Source organism: Vanessa tameamea, chromosome 14 (genome assembly GCF_037043105.1).
Source record: "Vanessa tameamea isolate UH-Manoa-2023 chromosome 14, ilVanTame1 primary haplotype, whole genome shotgun sequence".
Taxonomy (NCBI): domain Eukaryota; kingdom Metazoa; phylum Arthropoda; class Insecta; order Lepidoptera; family Nymphalidae; genus Vanessa; species Vanessa tameamea.
The window spans coordinates 11530944-11551153 of NC_087322.1; the positions used below are offsets into that span (position 1 = coordinate 11530944).

General features: G+C 32.9%; 2 protein-coding genes across 2 annotated transcripts in view; one reads left to right on the plus strand and one right to left on the minus strand.

The window, feature by feature from the left end:
- LOC113402214 (ras-specific guanine nucleotide-releasing factor 1-like) overlaps positions 1–12730 on the minus strand; it is a 36860-nt gene extending 24130 nt beyond the window's left edge. Inside the window, exons 1-5 of the mRNA XM_064217000.1 lie at positions 12277–12730; positions 11583–11679; positions 9742–9810; positions 8397–8510; positions 6401–6507 (exon numbers count right to left, since the gene is read on the minus strand). Of these exons, the coding sequence (XP_064073070.1) occupies positions 6401–6507; positions 8397–8510; positions 9742–9810; positions 11583–11672 (380 nt within the window). The 5' untranslated portion in view covers positions 11673–11679; positions 12277–12730. The remainder of the gene's footprint in view (positions 1–6400; positions 6508–8396; positions 8511–9741; positions 9811–11582; positions 11680–12276) is intronic.
- A 2659-nt stretch (positions 12731–15389) lies between these two features.
- LOC113402198 (BTB/POZ domain-containing protein 2-like) lies at positions 15390–19895 on the plus strand. The gene is made up of 4 exons (XM_026642384.2): positions 15390–16364; positions 17479–17932; positions 18651–18797; positions 19036–19895. Exons 1-4 carry the CDS (start codon positions 15604–15606, stop codon positions 19192–19194), a joined length of 1521 nt encoding a protein of 506 aa, XP_026498169.1. The 5' UTR covers positions 15390–15603; the 3' UTR covers positions 19195–19895.
- Positions 19896–20210: the final 315 nt, after the last annotated feature.

The window sequence follows — 20210 nt, forward strand, 5'->3', positions numbered from 1 at the left end:
AATTTACAGGCTAAACTCCAAATGATGTACAAATTAAAAGCATTAATTATAAGTGAAGGTCAGGCAAGTGGGCCACCTGATGGAATTAGGTCACTGTTCCTTAATTATAATACAATTAGCGGGACAAGTTGATAAGATTCTTGGGACTATGCATTAAAACTCATCTAATTACTGCAATTTGTTTACAACTTTTTTTTTATCAGAGAGGCAGACGTACAAATGACAGCAAGTGGTCATCTTCATAAACATTGGCTCTGAAAAAAATAAATCAGCCCTGAGACGCCCTAGCGATATATGATATATGATATACCCATCCTAGTCACAATCACACCCATTAAGTTTTAATAATAATAATATTGATTCTGAGGCATCCTCAAGCTCAATTACTTACAATAAATAAGATATTTCTAATAGAAAATAAAATAAAATATAGAAATCCGAAACTTATAAAAATAAAATATATATATATATATTACAAAAGGTATACATATTAAAGTCCTGAAGATTGTGACCGAAAATTCCACGTCATGAATAAATTCATTTGCATTATTAAATAAATCAACCTTTTCGCAGCGTTATTTAAAACCGTCGGAAATAATCATTGTATACTTTTTGCCGTCGGAACGGTCTGGTACGGTGATTTTGGTGAATCTACTCAAAATAATTATTATATAGCTAATTCAAACTAGCCGTACGTTTACGCACCGATTACCAGCTCTATGAATATTATTTTCGATTCATTAATTACGTGATTTTGAGCCCCAAAGGTACGACCCTTTGTAACAAATGACTTGGAATATTCGGTCACCGTCTCTTGGACGCAAATAATGCTTATTAAAAATACTTTTTTATTTTTAATAAGAATATGAAAGCAAAATAATATTCACAATGTATTATGTCATTTATTAATCTACGTTCTATTATAGATATATAAACATTATTATAAAAAAAAAAACAAAAAACAATTGATACCGAATCGGTATCTGCTTGTCTATCGGTAATAGACAAGCAGATACTAATCGAGATTCTTATTTTAAAGGAAATCTGATGTGCAACAGGCCCAAATCACAACAAACCTTTGTAACATCCTATCTTAAAATTCGTTTTAATATCTGAAGGTCAAATCCACACTGAATTGAATGAAATTAAAACAAAATAGCAAAATACCTAATAAATTGTCGATTTATATTTCAGTGATAGATAATCGTTTGATAAGCTAAATAATATATTCGTGTTTATTATATTTGTGTCAAGGACGTGACCCTATTCCGTACACAGGGAGATATCCTCACTTGTTTCTATATTTTCCGACCCTAAAAATCATTTCAACAGTATATAATTTATACATTTCTTAATAGACAATCTGTTACATTGGCTAGTTAGTGAAAATTAGAATTTGTTTCGGGCCGAACTGTCTAGTACCCAATTATAGAAGGGAAATACCAGTAATCCAGAATCCAACGACATTAATACAGTAACACTAATCAACAAATATAAACTCTGAGTCAATGAAGAAGTCGTCGTCGTAGATTATTGAACTCTTTCATCAATTTAAATCGAAAAATTCAGATTGTGACGCTCTATGTTGCCAGGCAGTAAAATGCAAGCGTTTTAAAAGAACATCATTCTATATACCAATAAAAAAAAATAACATGATGTCTGTCAAAACAACTTATTAACTTTCTCATTAGATATCTATCTATAATATATCTATATATATATATATTTATCTATAAATATAAAAAATCTGTACATAGAACATATTTGAGAAAAAATAGTACTAATGCAATAGATCATATATGATTTTTAGAATGTTGTCTGTTTATCTATTAGTTTGTTTTAATGCTAATCTGGAAATCAGCTTAACCGTTTTGGATGCGGTTTTCATTGATTTATACTGTAATAACCTTGGGGTAACATATAGCGTTTGTTTTGTTAAAATCAAGATGTTATGGAATCAGGGCTGATGAGGTTTAAACCTTTTTAAAGAGTTCCAGTGGTGTTACATCACCCTTTCATATTTATAACCCGGTTCCTTCTCATACCAAAAAAAAAATTGTTTACTTTTAAGCGAGTCCAGTGCACACGGCCAGCTTTATGTGGCCCAGTCGCACATAAAAAAAAATATATATCATAATCTAATATTTGGGAACTACAATGCTACGACAGACTCAAACTCAAAGATACACAGATATGTCATATACCCTTACTTTTGATGCTGAAAATCACGCGGACGGAGTCGCGGGCACCAGCTAGTATTATAATATTAGAAAAAAAAAATAAAAGCTTGCCAACAAATGTCTGTTTACTTTTAATTGGCAAATTTCGTTATATTAAAATATTCATGCCAATCGATTCTCGCCCATTGAACCGACTCAACAATAGGAAACAAAATATCAATATCCGGTAAAACAATTGTATCACGAAATCGGTATTCTGTATCCTGTATGGAATTGGGTCAAGGATATGACCTTATTAAACCCTAGGGAAGCAGGACTAAGATAACGATGACGCTACACTTGATAGCTGGCCGGCTCTCTGTGAGTTAATTAACTGGGTATTCTTACTTCTTACTTACAAATTTAAATATAGAACATATACCGAACGTTTTTTTTTTCAGCCTGTTCGAACTAATACATATGGAAAAATCCTCACAGATTCTTTAAATGTTTAATGTATAAAGTAGTATAAAGATATAAATAGTAGTAGCAAAAAGTAGTTAGTTGGAAATTTATTGTTTTATTTTAGGTCATTACGTCTTTTTTTTAAGAAATAGGTAGGCGGACTGGCTTATGGGCTACCTGTTATCATCAGGTAGCAAAATCAAAAAATACTTTATTTTTCAAGAAACACTTTTGAATCATCATTTAACAAACTATTTTAAGCAAAGCTACCACCGGTTCGGAATGTAGATTCTACCGAGAAGAACCGGCAAGACACTCAGTAGTTACTCTTTTTCAACATCTAAAAATACAGTCATGTTAGTTAAATACAATTGTATATGTATGTTATGTCTTTCGTCTGGAAGTCAACAAGCATTTGCTACCGCTATAGGCATTGGCGCCGTAATCTTTCCTCACATATCCAATTCGCCAGCAACCCACAACACAAAACCCCTAACACCAAGTAAACTTTACGTGTATGTAACTTTGTCGATATCAATACTTCTACTGACAGATAAATAATATTATAATAAATATACAAATGGTAATCACTGTACTCCAATTCTCTTTAAAACAACTTAAATTATATAAAATTTTAAATTAACATGGTTATTTTTATTACTACAAGTTTTACCATATTTTTTTTATTTTTTTATTTGATGGAACTCGATATTCCGACATTATCTACGAATGTCTTGTTCACGAGACATTCTATATAATGTACTTACTTAAATTATAATACTCCACTAGTAAAAGTTATTGGTCTTACTTAAAAACGTTGTTTAGTAAAATTGATTTATTTAATTTTGTTAATAATTGACTTGAAATTTGAAAATCGAAGACAGAATTGTTTATTTAAACAGCCTGCAAATGCCTAACTGCTGGACTAAGACCTCCTGCCTCTTTGGCGACGTATGGATTTCATTCCATCACGTTGCTCTAATGAGGGTTGATGCTTAAATACATGTGGGTTTCTAATCAGGCTTTATTTCACCGCTGAGCTCGACATGTATTATAAACAAAATTTAAGCACATTTAAATTAAGTAATGCTTAGTTCAAACCCGCTGTCTTCGGTTCAGATGCATGAGTTCTAACTACTCGGCCATATCAGACATATCTAATCACCCTTTAAGTAAAATTGATAGACAACGCCGCGTATTTATAAATTTAATCGATTTTATTAGACGGTGACTGACTTGTTGATCGACCTTGAAATATGTCAACCTTTTTTATAACATGTATTTTATCTGAGAATAAATATTACTCGTCTTTTCCTTGATGCAAACACTTCTAGATATTAACCATACATTTACTCTGCATTTAAACAGCAATACTGATTATTGCTGTGTTTCGGTTTTAGGGGCGAGTAAGCCAAGGTCAAGGTTAGTCGCGTATTGTAGAGTAGTCAAAATTTCTTACAGCGTAAATGTTTATGGGCAGTGGAAACTTTTCATCAATTGACTCCTCTTCGCATTCACGGTGTTTAATATTCCGTATATTTAGAAATATCAGTTATAATAATCTGTGGGGTAAATTAATGTTTACATTCTCGTTTACAATTATGTGATAACTACCATCGACATTGAGGTGTACTTGTCACAGTATAAATGATCGTATTGCGTGAGTTTATCGATATAGCAATATATTGCTTTAATAAACATCATAAATATTACATATAGATATGTCGCAGGCAACTACGTCAATTAGCCATCCAACGAAACGCCTAGCCCCTTTACTAAACGGCTCTATTCAACCAGCGGCCTGAATGACATTCAGCCAATTCATCTTCCGTTCATAGAAAAAGGTAACTTGCTTTACATTTTAAAATTGGATAAAAAAGCCTGACCTGACGTCTAACCTAAAATACACCGTTCCTGAGATATTTACAAAAACAAATATTGTAATTCTAACCTTAAAATTAGTTTGTTTATGAACAATTTCGAACTAAGTGGCCTTCGGCGCTTCGGAATGTGCAGCACCTTTGCTTATCGCAGCAGGCGGGAGTTGCAATCCCTTCGCATCTTCGGTTTCTTAAAAAATGTTGTCACGGATAAGACCGACAAGACCATATTATTGAGTGAGTATTAACAGAGTCGGGTTTGTGACAATTTTGCGCAATCAAATATATGAATCTAAGCCTTTCAGCCTTTCCAAATGATTTTGCTGTGGTGGTATTAATACGTAAGTACCAAGGAGTTGCGATTACAAAACGTATTAAAAAAAAATCTGTCTCAATATAGTCGCAATATTATATTATAAATATTTAGCATTTAACCAAATAATTATGTTCCAACCTAAATTATCAATATAAATATTTTTATTTACATGAAAGTCCCTATTCTATGAATGGAAGATGTATTGGCCGGTGTCATTCTGGCCGCTGGTTGGTACGGCGCCCTTTACTAAAGTGTCTGGGCGGTTAATTAAAAGACTAATTTAACCACTTGGTTGCGACATATACATATCTTACAACCACAGGAGAGAAAAAGGCAAATAAATTACTTTGACTTTGAATTGACGCGATATAATTCGACTATACTTTAAATAATTTATCTTATTAATTATGTACGAAAGTTTTGTATTATAAATAAAGATATGTCCATCAAGACTTCGTTGTAGTACAAAAGACGGCGAAGCAATTAAGAGATCGCATGGAATATGTAAATCTAAGGTTTGTTTATCTTTAATGCTTGTTCGATTGAAATAGGGTGATATACCGAATAGGCATTTTTATACAGAGATTTGTAAAGGTATTTGTATTCCTATGGAGTTTTTCTCTTTATTCCCATGGGTTTTATCCTCAGCTTCAAAGGTAATCTGAGAATATTTGCGAGTATTCAAAAATAATAACTAAACAAACTCGTTCGTTAACCACAGCTTCTACTGGTCCGATCTGTCTAAATCTTTTTTTCTTACTTTTCCTTTTTATCGAAAAATATAGAGGCAACTATATAACCTCACATTACAACACTTTTTTTTTTAAATAAATTTCCAAAAAAATTTTTTATGTTTTTATTCTTATCATAAAAGTACTACTTTATTAAATTACGAAACAATACTTATTTTTAATAATAAGTCGTGTTTATAATTCAAATCCTGTTCGGTGGTACTATTTGAATATTTTAGATGAAATTTTTATTATGCAAGAACAGTGCGACGAAATACACTTCGATTCCATGAACTAACAGCCGTTGTTCAGCATTTCAAGAGTACCCAAATGGAAACGAACCCAGTGCCGTATCGGCTCATAAAAGACCTACCGCTGTAAAGAACGCCTTTCCTGTTAACGAGAAGGTTAAGACCTTACTCCACCACGCTGATTGTGTTTAAATGAGTATACATCTAGTGAAAATTTATCCCCCATTTGAAAGATATCTTACGACGTGTCCTTTTACCACGGAGAATGAAGTGATTTAATCACAAAATAAGGATCTGAAATATTACGGGTCCTGCTCGAATTGGAAAGACGGCTTAGATTCACGCGTTAATTCTAAGAAGAGTGTGCCATACGATGTATAGTATATTAATAAATGTTGCCAACAATGTGTCTCTTATTCGTCTCGGCATTACATCGACAGAGGCCACCGCGAACGGACGTGTGCCATACACAGGTAACGAACGGAATTATTTTGTTATTTAATTTATTTCAAACCATTACTATTAAATATAGTAGCATAGTGACGCAACTAGTAACATAGTGACATATATGAAATACGCAAAGATAACAGTTACTCACCTTGCTTCTCGAATGGCATCAACCCAGTGTACGCAGTCCACTTCAGACGCCGCGCGCAACTCATATTGTCTTTGACTCTCTCGTCGATACGATATGGTGAAGCAGAACTATGGAAAATATAGTCATTTTAATAAATTGGAACTGTATATAAAATAAATATACATTTTATTCAAGTAGGTCGTAAATGCCCTTTTGGTTCGTTATAAAACCTACTTTAGCAAACTTAGTAGGTATTATTGTCCACCAATTAAATAACATAAGTATGTGATGTTATACCTATCTCACGGTGTGACCTTACTTGGCCAGGCCCGTCTTAATGCAAGGTGCAGTGGTGCGCCTCACCTGAAGATGGTAACGTCTTGGACCACAAAGCGCCCCAGAAAATCTCTTACAAATATTTTTTTGGAAGATCACCAGAACACTACTTGCACTCGGGCGCTTTTTGTGCTTAAAACGGAGCTGAATATACAAAAGTATTCTATAACTACTACTATACTATTAATACAAGAAATAAGAATAAACTTGTAACCCCTACTTTCCGTTTGCATACGGTACAGAGAACGTTTTTGGGCAATGGTATACGCATACATAATAAGATACCGGGAAATGTAACCAATTTATCATTTACAAAATTTAAAAAGCTTATTAAGACTATATTAATAAATAAGTCTTATTATTCATTAAAAGAGTACTTTTTAGATAAAAACGCCTGGATTTAGGCTCGGTTTCCATCACAGGACACTAATTATTGTAAAAAAACAGCATTGTAAATCTGTTTATTTGAAAAGAGCAACTATGCGAGTTTCTTGTCGTTTCTTCTCGCTGGAGGCTGCTTTCCGAAACGGTGGTAGTATTTTAATATCGACGATTCAAAAACGCTTCGTTGTGAAGTTTACTTGAATAAAATTGATTTGATATGATTTGATTTGCATATTTGCATGGGTTGACGGACACGCCAATGTGTTGAGGAAGTAATTGATTATATTCCTTTCGTTTGCACGAATATGACAATAACGCCGAACAAATAATACACGTTTCTATCCACTTGTCGGATTCAAGTTATTAAAATTATCAATCGACTTTTTCACGAAGTAGCATTCCACCGATCTTATTGTTTTGTAAATAAGGAAATATTGGTATATTTCAGTTATATGAGGGTTCAATCCATGTGTGGATGACGTCACAAACGTGTGTTTCGCGAACACGCGAGTCGCTAACCAACGTTGACGGCTATGGAATTTATATCGTAACTATTCGTTATACGTAGACATTGACGAGATCAGATAATTTTACATAAAATTACGAATAATTTACCTAGTTGGACTGTTAGTTTAACGCAAGAAATTAATGATATTTTTAGTACCAACATAATATATATTGTAACATTTTTTATCGTAGTAGTGTAAATACTACAAACACTGATTTATATTTAACATATAAATAAAAAAATATACATTGGACAACATCACATACCTACGTTACTCTGATCCAATGTAAGCAGCTAAAGCACTTGTATTATGGAAAACCAGACGTAACGACGGCACCACAAACACCCAGATCCAAGACAACATAGAAAACTAATGAACTTTTTCTACATCGACTCAGCCACGGGAGTCGAACCCGGGACCTCGGAGTGGCGTACCCATGATAACCGGTGTACACACTACTCGACCACGGAGGTCGTCAAATATATATATATGAATTGTATGAACTTTTATTTTTATCTTTCAATAGAGATTGTCTGTGAATATGTTTAGTCGCTCATTATTTGTGTATGCTAAATGGGTTTGTATCCTTTCTATATTGCGTTAGTATTAAATTTACTAACATAAACTGAAATAATATATAAATATATATACTTAACTCCAACTATACATTAACACCTTATATCTTTCTAATTGAATTGAATAATACCGGTTGAATGGTTGACAATAGAAATCAGAAATACGAGTATTATCACGGGTCGCAAGTCAAACAAATTAAATTTTATAGTTACCGAGGCATTTCGTTCCATGGGCGCTTTACTGAGTCGCTCACAATACGAGCCTTCTAGAAGAAGCACGCCAGTTGGTCGCGTGTTGTTCTCCGACTCGTAATAGAAAAGCAGGTTCTAGACAAAGTATAGGTATTTATTTTTTATGAACTATTACCACTGAAACACATAACACAACTTAAACTATATTAAGACCGGCAACACTGCCTTTGTGACAAAAACTAAAGTATAACAATTTTATATATAAAGGTAAGTAATTTTTTTTTCTTCAAAGAGCTTAGTCACACAAGTGACTATGGTCTATGGCGCTCTATACGTCTTCCTTTACCAAAAAAGTAGGCTTGAGACTTGATGATCTGGACCATCTTACCCTCAAACCCAGTCGTACAAGTTTATAAAGAGCCCTGGTACCCACGGACAAAGAACATGCCACGCAAATTAAAAAGGTAAATAATTGTTTTTACTGGAATCTACTAGTATAAGAAATAACCTCATATGTTATTTGACGATCACAAAGATTATATATTATATAATATATACATGATTGAAATTGGTTAGCTAGCTAAATCACGGACCACTATAAATAACACAAACTTTAATTAACTTATTTTGATTAGGTTCCCCGGTTTGTTATTGATGAAAATCGAACGTCAGTCGAGAGAATATTACCCGAGGAATTGGAAATATATCCGATAACTATTAATAATAATATAACAAGTATGACGTTGAAAGGGAAATTATTCACAATAAACTAAAAGTACGATAACTAGGATCACACTGGTCCGCGGCTTCACGCGCGTTTTAGGGGTTAATCGACAGGTGTTAGCCGTGAGAAAGTAGTAGCCTATGTCCTTCCTTGGGACTTAAGCTTGCTACATACAAAATTTCATCAGATTCAGTTTATTGGTTCGACCGTGAAAGGCCAACAGACAGACAGACAAATTACTTTCACGCTTATAATATTAGTATAGATATATCTATACTATCCTATATCTATCTATACTAGGTATGTCATTAATAGACAATATCTATTTTTGTATAAAAGGTAGGCGAACGGACAAAAGGGCCACATTATAATCAGTCATCACCGCCCATAGACATTGACGCTATAAGAAATATTAAACATTCCTTACAACGCCAATGCGCCAACAATAATGGCATCTATACGTTGTTATATCCCCTGTGCCTGTAATTACACTGGCTCACTCACCCTTAAAACAGAACACCAGAATACCAAGTATTGCAGTTTGTCGGTAAAATATTTGATAATTGGGTGCTGCCAGCCAGACGGACACAAAGCCCTACACTATATTAATCTACGTATTTAACACTTTTAAAAGCAACTAACCTGATAGAGGACGAACCAACGCAGCTGCCATTTTGTGTTGTCTGAGCTCCTTTTATGTAAGTATCCGGTCTGCACCAAAATATAATTACATAAATAATAATACTTGAGTTTTATTATATTCAGTCATTCGACGTTTCTGAACAACATTGTTGAGAATCATATCCTGTTAATTTATTACTTTATTAATTGATAACGAATTATAAACAAGGAAACTTTCACGGCAGTATTTGTTCGGAATTGAACCCGCGATCTTCGATTAGGATCCTCATAATATTATGTTCTATACACTACCAAAACATTCGGAGAGATCCTACATATGTCATTTCTCATTTTCAAAACATTCACTAATAGAATAGACGGACATTACGAGTATGTTTAATACTTATATCGTCAATTTGCGTGTGTTTCCGTATAATAATCGCTTTATAAATATCGATAAAATATCTCGTTATAATTTAGTTCCGTGGCCTCAGATTATAAAATAAATATCAAATGGTCTTAAGTGCTGGCACCTTAATTATCAATTATTAGTTATACTACGGCTTTAGGGGTCATAATTAGGCATAGCATTGCCTATGGGCATATGCTTATTTGTTACGCAATACGGTTGAGTGCTTTGGCCGTGAAAAAGCATCAGATAGTCACACAGAGTTAGTACAGATTGACGCATTTACAAAAAGACGCTTCGTTTCGCAATACCGAGAATTTGATTTCGCTTTTTTCGCTTCGCTATATCGAAATAGCTCGCTATGCGATAAACTTCCATTTAGATCATACCTCCGTTTGATCTGAATTTTGCTCTACGTGTATTTCGACGCGTTGATAACGTATACGATTGTCAAAATAGATATATTTGCTAATTTTATTTTTTAAAATCATTTTGCCTCAATGTTTTTTCGCGTTTACGTTTTGCTCTATCGTTTTGTTAATCGTGTGGAGTAATTTAGGAAAGAAATGGGAATATTTGTAAAAAAATTGTATATTTTGCCAAAACTCGAGATTGGTCTTGTGATTTCGTAAAATAGTGCTCAAGCTTAAAATATAGTATACCCATCATAATCTCGATCTCGACTACATGGTCAAGTCAAGTGGCAAGTGGCAGCGCCAAAGCTGAACAATGCTTAGAGAAGTCGGTTAATAACGCCTGAACTTACCAGGTATAGAGCTCTTAACATCAAAATTACAATATTGAAACCAGAACTCCGGAAGGGTGCAACTCAACCGCTCTTGCGTATCAAAGCGTTGGAGTTAACAGGAGAGATTGTTTCAATTCCCAAAGGATGCTAATAATTTACAGGGCGGAATGGTAGTATAAGCAACTGCCTAGGCCCCGCATCGACAAGGGGCCGTAGTCAACCCGGGAATTAAAAAATAAAATGTATTATTACATTGTTAATTTGATTAGGCTGATGTTATAACTGTAATATATTTTAGAGAGTTAAAAAAGAGTAAAGAGGCCTCGAGAAGTCATTTGGCTAAGGGACTCGACGTGATTAATCCGGTCCTGATCATCTACGAACTCACTCCTTTATTTAATAACCTTCAGCGATGAAAAGTCACCTATATCCCCATTAATAATATACCCACAAAAATTCACGACAGTCCGTCGCCGTGTAAAAGGACGTACGAACCATAATATTATTATTAATGTGAGAGCATTTTTTTGTAGGATAATAAGTACCTTTTCAAAGTGTTTTTACTAGAACATATTCCGGCCTTACTTATAAACAGAAATATCTTCCTTTACATCATTATTTATGTTATATTCGAAACAACAAAACACTACACTACAAAATCCCCATATAAAGTCGATTATGCTTACTTGTTCGTAAGTTTCTTACCTGTGAGTGGTCATACTGCGCACGTTCAGACAGCGCTATCAGTTGACCGTCGTTGACTCGAATCGATCGTTGAATCTTCGGACTCAACATTGTGTTACTAAAACAAAAATACCTTTAATTAAATATTTAATAATTATAAAATATTAACACATGATTTTAAATATTTTTAATATCAATATATTATATACGAATTCAATTTACAACAATTTTTTCATCGTTACCTATGTTACAAGTTCAATATTAAACCTAGAATATTGTTTAGAATGACTAATTAATATGTTGTATATTTGGGTTATACCATATTGATACTAGCAAATAAGGAGTGAAGATATATTATAGAATTTGGGTAATAAACGTTATGTCAGATTATATTACATATTATATTAATGATCTACGTGTTAACAACAAGAGTTTATTTTTCTATTTTGTGATGTTGAACTAAATGTATCAAGTAAAATATAAAAAAAAATGCATATACATACATATGCATATGTTTTTGCATATGTAAATTGCAAGAAAATAAATACATCAATATGAGATGTTCACTTAACAATATTATTTAGTATTAAATACTATAGTTATATAGAACAGATTAAAATGTTGAAAATTTCCTTATGTATTGAGGATTAAAATATTTATTTTCTTATACATAAAAAAATTTTTATATCATATGATAAATTATTTATCTACTTACATTTAAATTACAGCAACGCGTTTATCATAATCCACATAACTGAGTATATTTGCGTCATTTTCATTCAAAAGCGTTCATAATCAATTATTTTTTATGAAACCAGAATATAATATCAACAAACTTTTATAGACAAATTATTTATTACGATTAATAGATTTTTATTCATATAAAGACAATAGAAATATTAACAACAATATAGAAACAGGACAACGTTAAAATACAATTTTCAAAGATTTTTCACAAGCTTAAAACAACACGAGCGCCTGTTGAATTTATTAACGCAACTAGTGGCACACGGGTAAAACTTTGATCAGTTAATAATAACAGGTGTTTACGATTAACGATTGAGCTAAAAGGTTTTTGTAAAGATTTTAATAAGTTACTCTGTCATAATACACAGAGCTATAATATATTTAGTGTTTTAACAAGGTTGCAGGTGTAAGAAGTAGCCCTGTCGAAGGCGACAGTTCGACTGCTGGGCTAGCACCTGTTAGCTGAATCGACCGTTGCGCGCGTGCGTGCCCCCAATGACGTACCAAATATGTTAAAGACCTAAAAAAGACCAGAATTGTTTGATGAAAAATAAATTTGCATATGTGGTTATGAGTGGAGATTCTTTGCCTTGGGGAGTCCAGCAGTGGGCCTCTTCCAGCTGAGGTAGTGTATAATAGTATATGATTAAATAATAATCAATTATCGTAAATGATTACTAAACATAATTATATGTAATTCAACGTTATAAACATAAAATATGAGATTACCACGATAATAACAAAAACATAGAAAGATAAATAGCTTTTTACATTTTAAGTTTCCTACTATGAAAAATCTATCTACTAAAAAAAATTGTTATAAATTACTTTTTATATATTAAAGTGATATCGAAAAAAAAAGTTTGCTTTTTTGCTATCATTATAATACATTCAAATTTTAGAGTCTTTAATGACCTCTATTACTAATTACATTTAAAGCGATACGATTGGATCAAAATGAAAAAATATAAATATTTATAATTGATATAGATTAAAACGTATCTTATGACTTTTGCAAATAATAGTAAATGATTTAACCGAATTAAATCAATTGACATAAGAATGAACCATACGTGGAATTCAATAAAAGGTTAATAAAACGCTACATTATATTTTACAGGTAATCACTGTTACAGAATTCAAAAAATAATATTCAGTTCTATATTTCCATACACCTTCGACCGTCGACGTTCAGTGCAGAGCAGTTTCATTGGCTATAAAACTGCTGCTCGGCGTATCTTTGTTTTACACGCGTACTTGACTTCTAAGCATATTGCATTATATAATGTCCCCGGAAAATGGAAGAAAATATTATATGACTGTCATAATATCTTGATGATTGCCTTTTTCATACTTTTTATTACAAGTAGGTATTATTGTTTGATGTTTTTTTTTTTTATAGTTTACAATCTGCCCCGGCTTCGCACGGGTGCAGTGCTGATACTAAATAAACTACAGAATGTCTTTATATACAACGGTCAAAGTTTTTTTATCATGAGACGATACAAACCGCTATGTCCCTGAATTTAAAATTTAAAATATATTATTTATTGCAATGAATGTAATAAATCCTTTTTTTTAATTATTTTTTTTTTTGCTCTTCTTATAAATAATGTTGTTAATACTTTTTTGACATGAACCTTAATTTTTTTAATAGGCCAAATTAAATGCTCCTATTTTAAAAAAAAGTTTGTGCAAGGAGTGGGGACGATATACGCTCAAGGAGTCCATTCCAAATCCTTTATTCAACTTAGACGCATTACACTTACTTACTGCGTTTCAAATTAGAAACTATCACCGATTTGGTAATGAAAATACCCAAACTTGAGAAGAACCTTCATTTGGCTATTGGGCTTTGTGCAAGCCTGCCTTGGTAAGTACCACCCACTCATCACATATTCTATCGCCAATAGCAATTACTTTTGTATGGTTGTGTTCCGGATTGAAGATTCAGTGAGTCAGTATAACTACGGAACAACGCACGATGGATATAACATCTTAGTTTCCTAGGTTGGCGGCGCACTGGGGATGTCAAAAATATCAACGGGCGATGTTGGCCATTTACCATCATGTGGCACATTATCCTGTTCTATTTTATAAAAAAAAAACAGCTAAGTGCGAATCGGACTCGCGCACGAAGGATTCCGTACCATTCACTAGGTAAACAACATAAGGTACACTTATTTCATATTGGGTACGAAAACCTAAAAAAGTGCATTACGCGACACACTAAATATAAGAAAATTTTATGTAAAATATTTAATTGTTGAATAAAACAGGAAGAGTAGAGTAAGGAAGGAAGAAGGCAAATAATCGCGTTTGTTGTATGGGAGGCCCTCTTAGATATTTATTTTATTTTGTTTTTAGTATTTGTTGTGATAGCAGCAACAGAAATACATAATTTGTGAAAAATTATATATAATATCTAGTATAAATATTTAATATCTAGCTATCGTGGTTCTTGAGATACACTCTGGTGACAGATAGACGGATAGACAGCGAAGTCTTAGTAAAAAGAACCGGCGAAAGAAACGTTTAAGCTTTATACGCTTATATTTTTTTCAGTTTGTATTTGTTTACAAACACTCAATATAACAAAGAAGGAGGATATCGTTTTATTCGTTCATCCGTAAACTCACTAATTAATGTATTTTAATATCATAATAATATTGTAATACCATATAATTTTGACGCTTATGTTATGTATGTAATGAAACTAGTCAATAACATCTGAATGAGCCAAACTCAATGAAAATTGTAATAAAAGTTGAAAAGTTTATTATTAAGTTAAAATTATCATAATGTATTGTCCCGAAAACGATGTATGTGCAAAGTTTCATAAAAACGATCCAATAAAATAAGTTAGAAAAGCTTTCATAAGATTTGAAACAAAGATATATACATATTTAAAGTTTCAAGAAAACTAATAATTCAATAGTTATTTATTATTTGATTTCAGATTTTTTTTAATAATCTTAAGGTTCCCAGATTTAGCACGACATTAAAATTGGTTAAAATTGAATAGTTATGTCAATTGTCAAGTCAGCTGTCGCTTGTCTCTTTCATTTGTCACTTTAGTTATCGCACTTGTCAAAAATTGAGAAAATCTTGTCGGAAAGTCGACTAAATGAATACATAAACATACTAGAGTAATTACGATTTGTTAGCAGTTCCCATTTACCTCACTTCCTCATTTCATGTAGCGAATAATAAGATTGCATCTTCGTGTTTAAGTAGACGGCGTAATCTAAATCGACCGGCGATTGTGTGATATGTTCGATACTGAACTGTAGTTATGGCTTCTGGTTCCAAGAATGATATTGTGAATAGACTTTTAAACGTAAGGCTCGAGGAAGGTGCGAGTGGCGAAGAACACCCTCCTCAAAATATGCTGCCATCTAATCAACAATCAAGACAAGGCAGTCATATTGACGAAGAAAACGGTCACGCGAACGAGCCTATGCCGTCGTCGTCCGCAATAGAGAACCTTCAGCCCACAAACAACACAGGTTGTCGTCTGCATAACTGGCAAGCGACAAAAACGACCGTTAAGGAACGATTGTCTTTCCTTTTTAATAATGAAATACTGTCAGATGTTCATTTCATTGTAGGAAAAGATGCAAATCAGCAAGTCATACCGGCGCATAAGTTTGTACTTTCCGTTGGCAGTGCAGTGTTTGACGCGATGTTCAATGGTGTTTTGGCTACAAAATCTGATGAAGTCGAACTGCCTGATGTTGAGCCAGCAGCATTCTTACATTTACTAAAATTCCTCTATTCAGACGAAGTTAGAATCGGACCAGAGAGTGTTATGACAACTTTGTACACTGCAAAGAAGTATGCTGTAGCTGCTTTAGAGGAACATTGTGTTGATTTTCTAAAGAGCAATCTTGGCACAGACAATGCCTTCTTGCTCTTGACACAAGCGAGGCTGTTTGATGAGCCCCAGCTAGCTGCACTCTGCTTGGAAATGATTGACAAGAACACAACCGATGCTTTGAATGCTGAAGGGTTTACCGACATAGATCAAGACACTTTAAATGCAGTTTTAGAAAGGTATTTAATATTTTAATAGTGACATTCCATAAAAGTAAATATTTCAGTCTGTTAAATTTTTCTTATATGAAAATGTAACAGACTGAAATATTTACCATAATAAAACTCAATAGATTTTGTTATAAACAACTGATAGATGGCCTAGTGTGATTAGTGATTAATAGTGCTCACTAGTATTAAAGCTGTTTGGTAGAAAAAAAAAAAGGAGGAGTTCATTTACCTAGCTGTAGGTTTAACTCTTACATTTTATCTCAAAAATGATTCACACAAAGGAAGATGAACTTCTTTCATATTTAAATAACATTCATTTTAAATTATTTTTTTTTGTTTATTCCATGCGGTCAAGATATATACAGTAACTATTTTTAATTCATATTTGTATATATATTTAAGCACTTAATGTTCTTGAGTTAATAAATATTATGAAGCTTCACATTTAGAAAGTACAGTACACAATATGTTATGTTTTATAATATTTTCATTTGAGTATCAAAGTTAAGACGCATTACAATTACTTTTGTGTTTATGACAAAGGTAAGTGGATGGTTAAATAGACCATCTGATGGCTTATGGTCACCTCTGCCCATAGAAATTACATCTGTAAGAAATATTAACCATTTTACACTGCCAATACCAAACCACCTTACATTGCCAATGCACCACCAACCTTAGGAGCAAACATGTTATGTCCCTTTTGTATTTAGTTATACTGATGGGTTTTAAATTTATTCATAAATCTTATTATTAAATAACTGCAAATAATTTTATAAAACTAATAAATAAATAACAGTGAAACAGTGAAACAGGAGATAAATAATTATTTTAATAATTAAATAAAATTTTAAAATATTTTCAGCCATGTACTTAACAATTTGAATACATATTTATATTAATAAATATAAATTATGTAACAAAAAACAGTAGATAATTGACATTTGTTAAAATAAAAAATCCATATATCAATCAAAGACCTAGTAGCTAGGTATATGTGTACTTAAATAACAACTGCAGAGCTGTTTTTTTAAGAAAAAACTCAAAATTTACAATAGAACTATATATGATATGCTTAAATAATTAAAAAGATTTTAACATAGAATATGTCTTATACTTACAGAGATACTTTACGCATACGAGAGGCGAAAATATTCGCAGCGGTTCTACGCTGGTCCGAGGCTGAATGTACACGACGTCAACTACCGGTCACACCTAACAACCAAAGAATGGTTCTCGGAAGAGCTTTCCACGCCATACGTTTCCCATTAATGTCTGTAGAAGAATTCGCAATGGGTCCTGCACAGAGTGGTCTACTTGATGATAGAGAAATAGTTCAGCTCTTCCTTTATTTTACCGTTAATCCAAAGCCTAATGTTGGTTTCCTAGACACACCTAGATGCTGTATGACAGGAAAAGAACTGACGGTGAATAGGTTCTCCCAGACTGAGTCTCGGTGGGGTTACAGCGGCACAACTGATAGGATAAGGTTTACTGTTGATCAGAGAATTTTCGTTGTTGGTTTTGGACTGTATGGATCTTACTTTGGACCCACAGAATATGAAGTACATTTGCAAGTAAGTCTTAAAAATATTATTAAAAGGTTTTATTTAAATGTATGAAAAGGAATAGTAAGACAAGCTAGGCATGAAAAGTTTATCAAAGGGTTCGAGAAATGTATTTTATTAAATACCACTTTGTGACTGCGGCTTCGACCGCTTACGAGTAGAGGTGGTAGGTGGCAGCGTTGCAGAACTATCGATAGTTTGACTGTCGATAGTTGACCTCAAAAATATTCAGCTAGCTCTCTGTAAGCAATACTATTGGTAGCAGCGATACTATTGATACTATCGATAGTAGACTATCGATATGCAACACTAGTAGGTGGTAGGTATCACAGCCCTAATTTAATGATAATCCGTTAAGTAGTTAAGACATGAACCTAAAAAATAACTCAATCATTTATTACTTGGGATACATTTAAGATTATTTTATTTCATTGTAGTTTGAAACTGTGTAATTAATGGACACAGTGATTTATGTTGCACATACATGTGCAACTTCTGCTGTTACCAAATCACAAAGAATATCATGCATGTGCGATAGCATCACATGACTCGTGGGATAGCATTTTTAATCTTTATAACGTAGCGAGCAATTATATCGGCTAACCCCCAAAGTTCTATATACAATCGTGAAGCATTTCGGCGCAGAACCAATGAACTAGTGTCTTTTTGTAATAATTTGTATAATTTTATTATGTATTTATTTTAATAATATTTTCTTATATTCCAGATTATTCACTTAGCCACTAAGAAAGTTTGCGGTTCCAACACGACCACATTCTGCTGTGACGGAACTGACGACACCTTCCGCGCCATGTTCAAGGAGCCAGTGGAAATATTGCCGAACACGTCATACATCGCCAGTGCTAAGCTAAAGGTAACATTTAAAACATAAAAATGAATTAAACTTGTGGTCAGTTCTTTATTACGTGACATCTACTATCGTTCGTGACGCGTAATAAAGAACTGATCACACTTCAGTATTTTTAAAAATACGCATTATATTTAAAGTAAAATCTAACTAATAATTTGTCATAAATATTTAATATATTATATAATATTTAAATTTAAAACGGTGAATAAGTTTAACCCTCTCGTTACATTTTTATTTTCAGGGTACAGATTCGTACTACGGCACAAGAGGCCTGAGGCGTGTGACAGTCGACTGCAACAACGGCGAAAAGGTCGTATTCCAGTTCTCATACGCAGCGGGAAATAACAACGGAACGTCCGTCGAGGATGGTCAAATCCCCGCCATTATATTTTATATTTAGAACATTAATGTATTTCTAGTAAAATTATTTTGAATATGGCAACATATTTTATCATAAACTATTCTAGGCTGTTACATGATCTGGTAATAATTGGTACGCTTACTAAACGAGAATGTAATTAACTACGTAGGAGCTCAAACATTTTAAATATGTTCTATGAACGAATTGTGATAAATTATTTATGAATTTCAAAATCGTGTATAATCGGATTACAAGTATAAATATAATATTACATTTTTTGAAATTACACATGAAATCAAAGGATCAAAATGCATAATTAAAAAATATATATTATTAAGGCCCAACGCACACCCGGTGGAATGCAGAGGATAGTTAACAGATAATAATCGATTACGTATATACATATATACGCGCTAAGCACTCACGGTCCGCCGGCCAGCGGCGCGTCGACTGTCGGCAAACTCGCGTCGATGCTCGCCAGACGACAGGACGCATTTTGTGCGTTAGATACTAATTTATTTAGGAAAGTAGATATTGTGTGATTATCAAAATATACTTTATTCAAGGAGGCTACCACCGGTTCGGAATGTAGATTCTACCGAGAAGAATCGGCAAGAAACTCACAGTGAATGATTTATCAATGTTTGGAAAATATATCATTTTGAAAATTGAATAATTAGAATTATTTCTCGCAGTTTAATATACTATATACGTACATACAAACACCATAATACACCAGTCTTTGTCAAAGGCAGATTATTATCAGTGTTAAGAAATTAGTTGCTTACGTTTCACTATTTGCGAAATTATAATATCGATTTAAGTACTGTATTTTTAAATAATAAACTTTATCCATAATAGAGAGATTGAAAATAGTAATTATCGATTGAGATGACAAAAATAGGTTTATACAATTCAATTCCAATCAGGCATAGGCATATTGTTTGAAATAAATAAATTAAGACGGTGTAAATTTCACATATGAAAACTGACGAAGTTCCACTCCATTCTGAACACATAATAATAACTATCGCAAGATAGCACGCGGAGAAGCG

Bases quoted from the DNA above. Each gene is read 5' to 3' on its own strand.
- LOC113402198 (XM_026642384.2), top strand. From the start codon at position 15,604: ATGGCTTCTGGTTCCAAGAATGATATTGTGAATAGACTTTTAAACGTA. The intron at 16,365-17,478 runs GTATTTAATATT...TTATACTTACAG, and splicing joins TTAAATGCAGTTTTAGAAAG to AGATACTTTACGCATACGAG. The intron at 17,933-18,650 runs GTAAGTCTTAAA...CTTATATTCCAG, and splicing joins AATATGAAGTACATTTGCAA to ATTATTCACTTAGCCACTAA.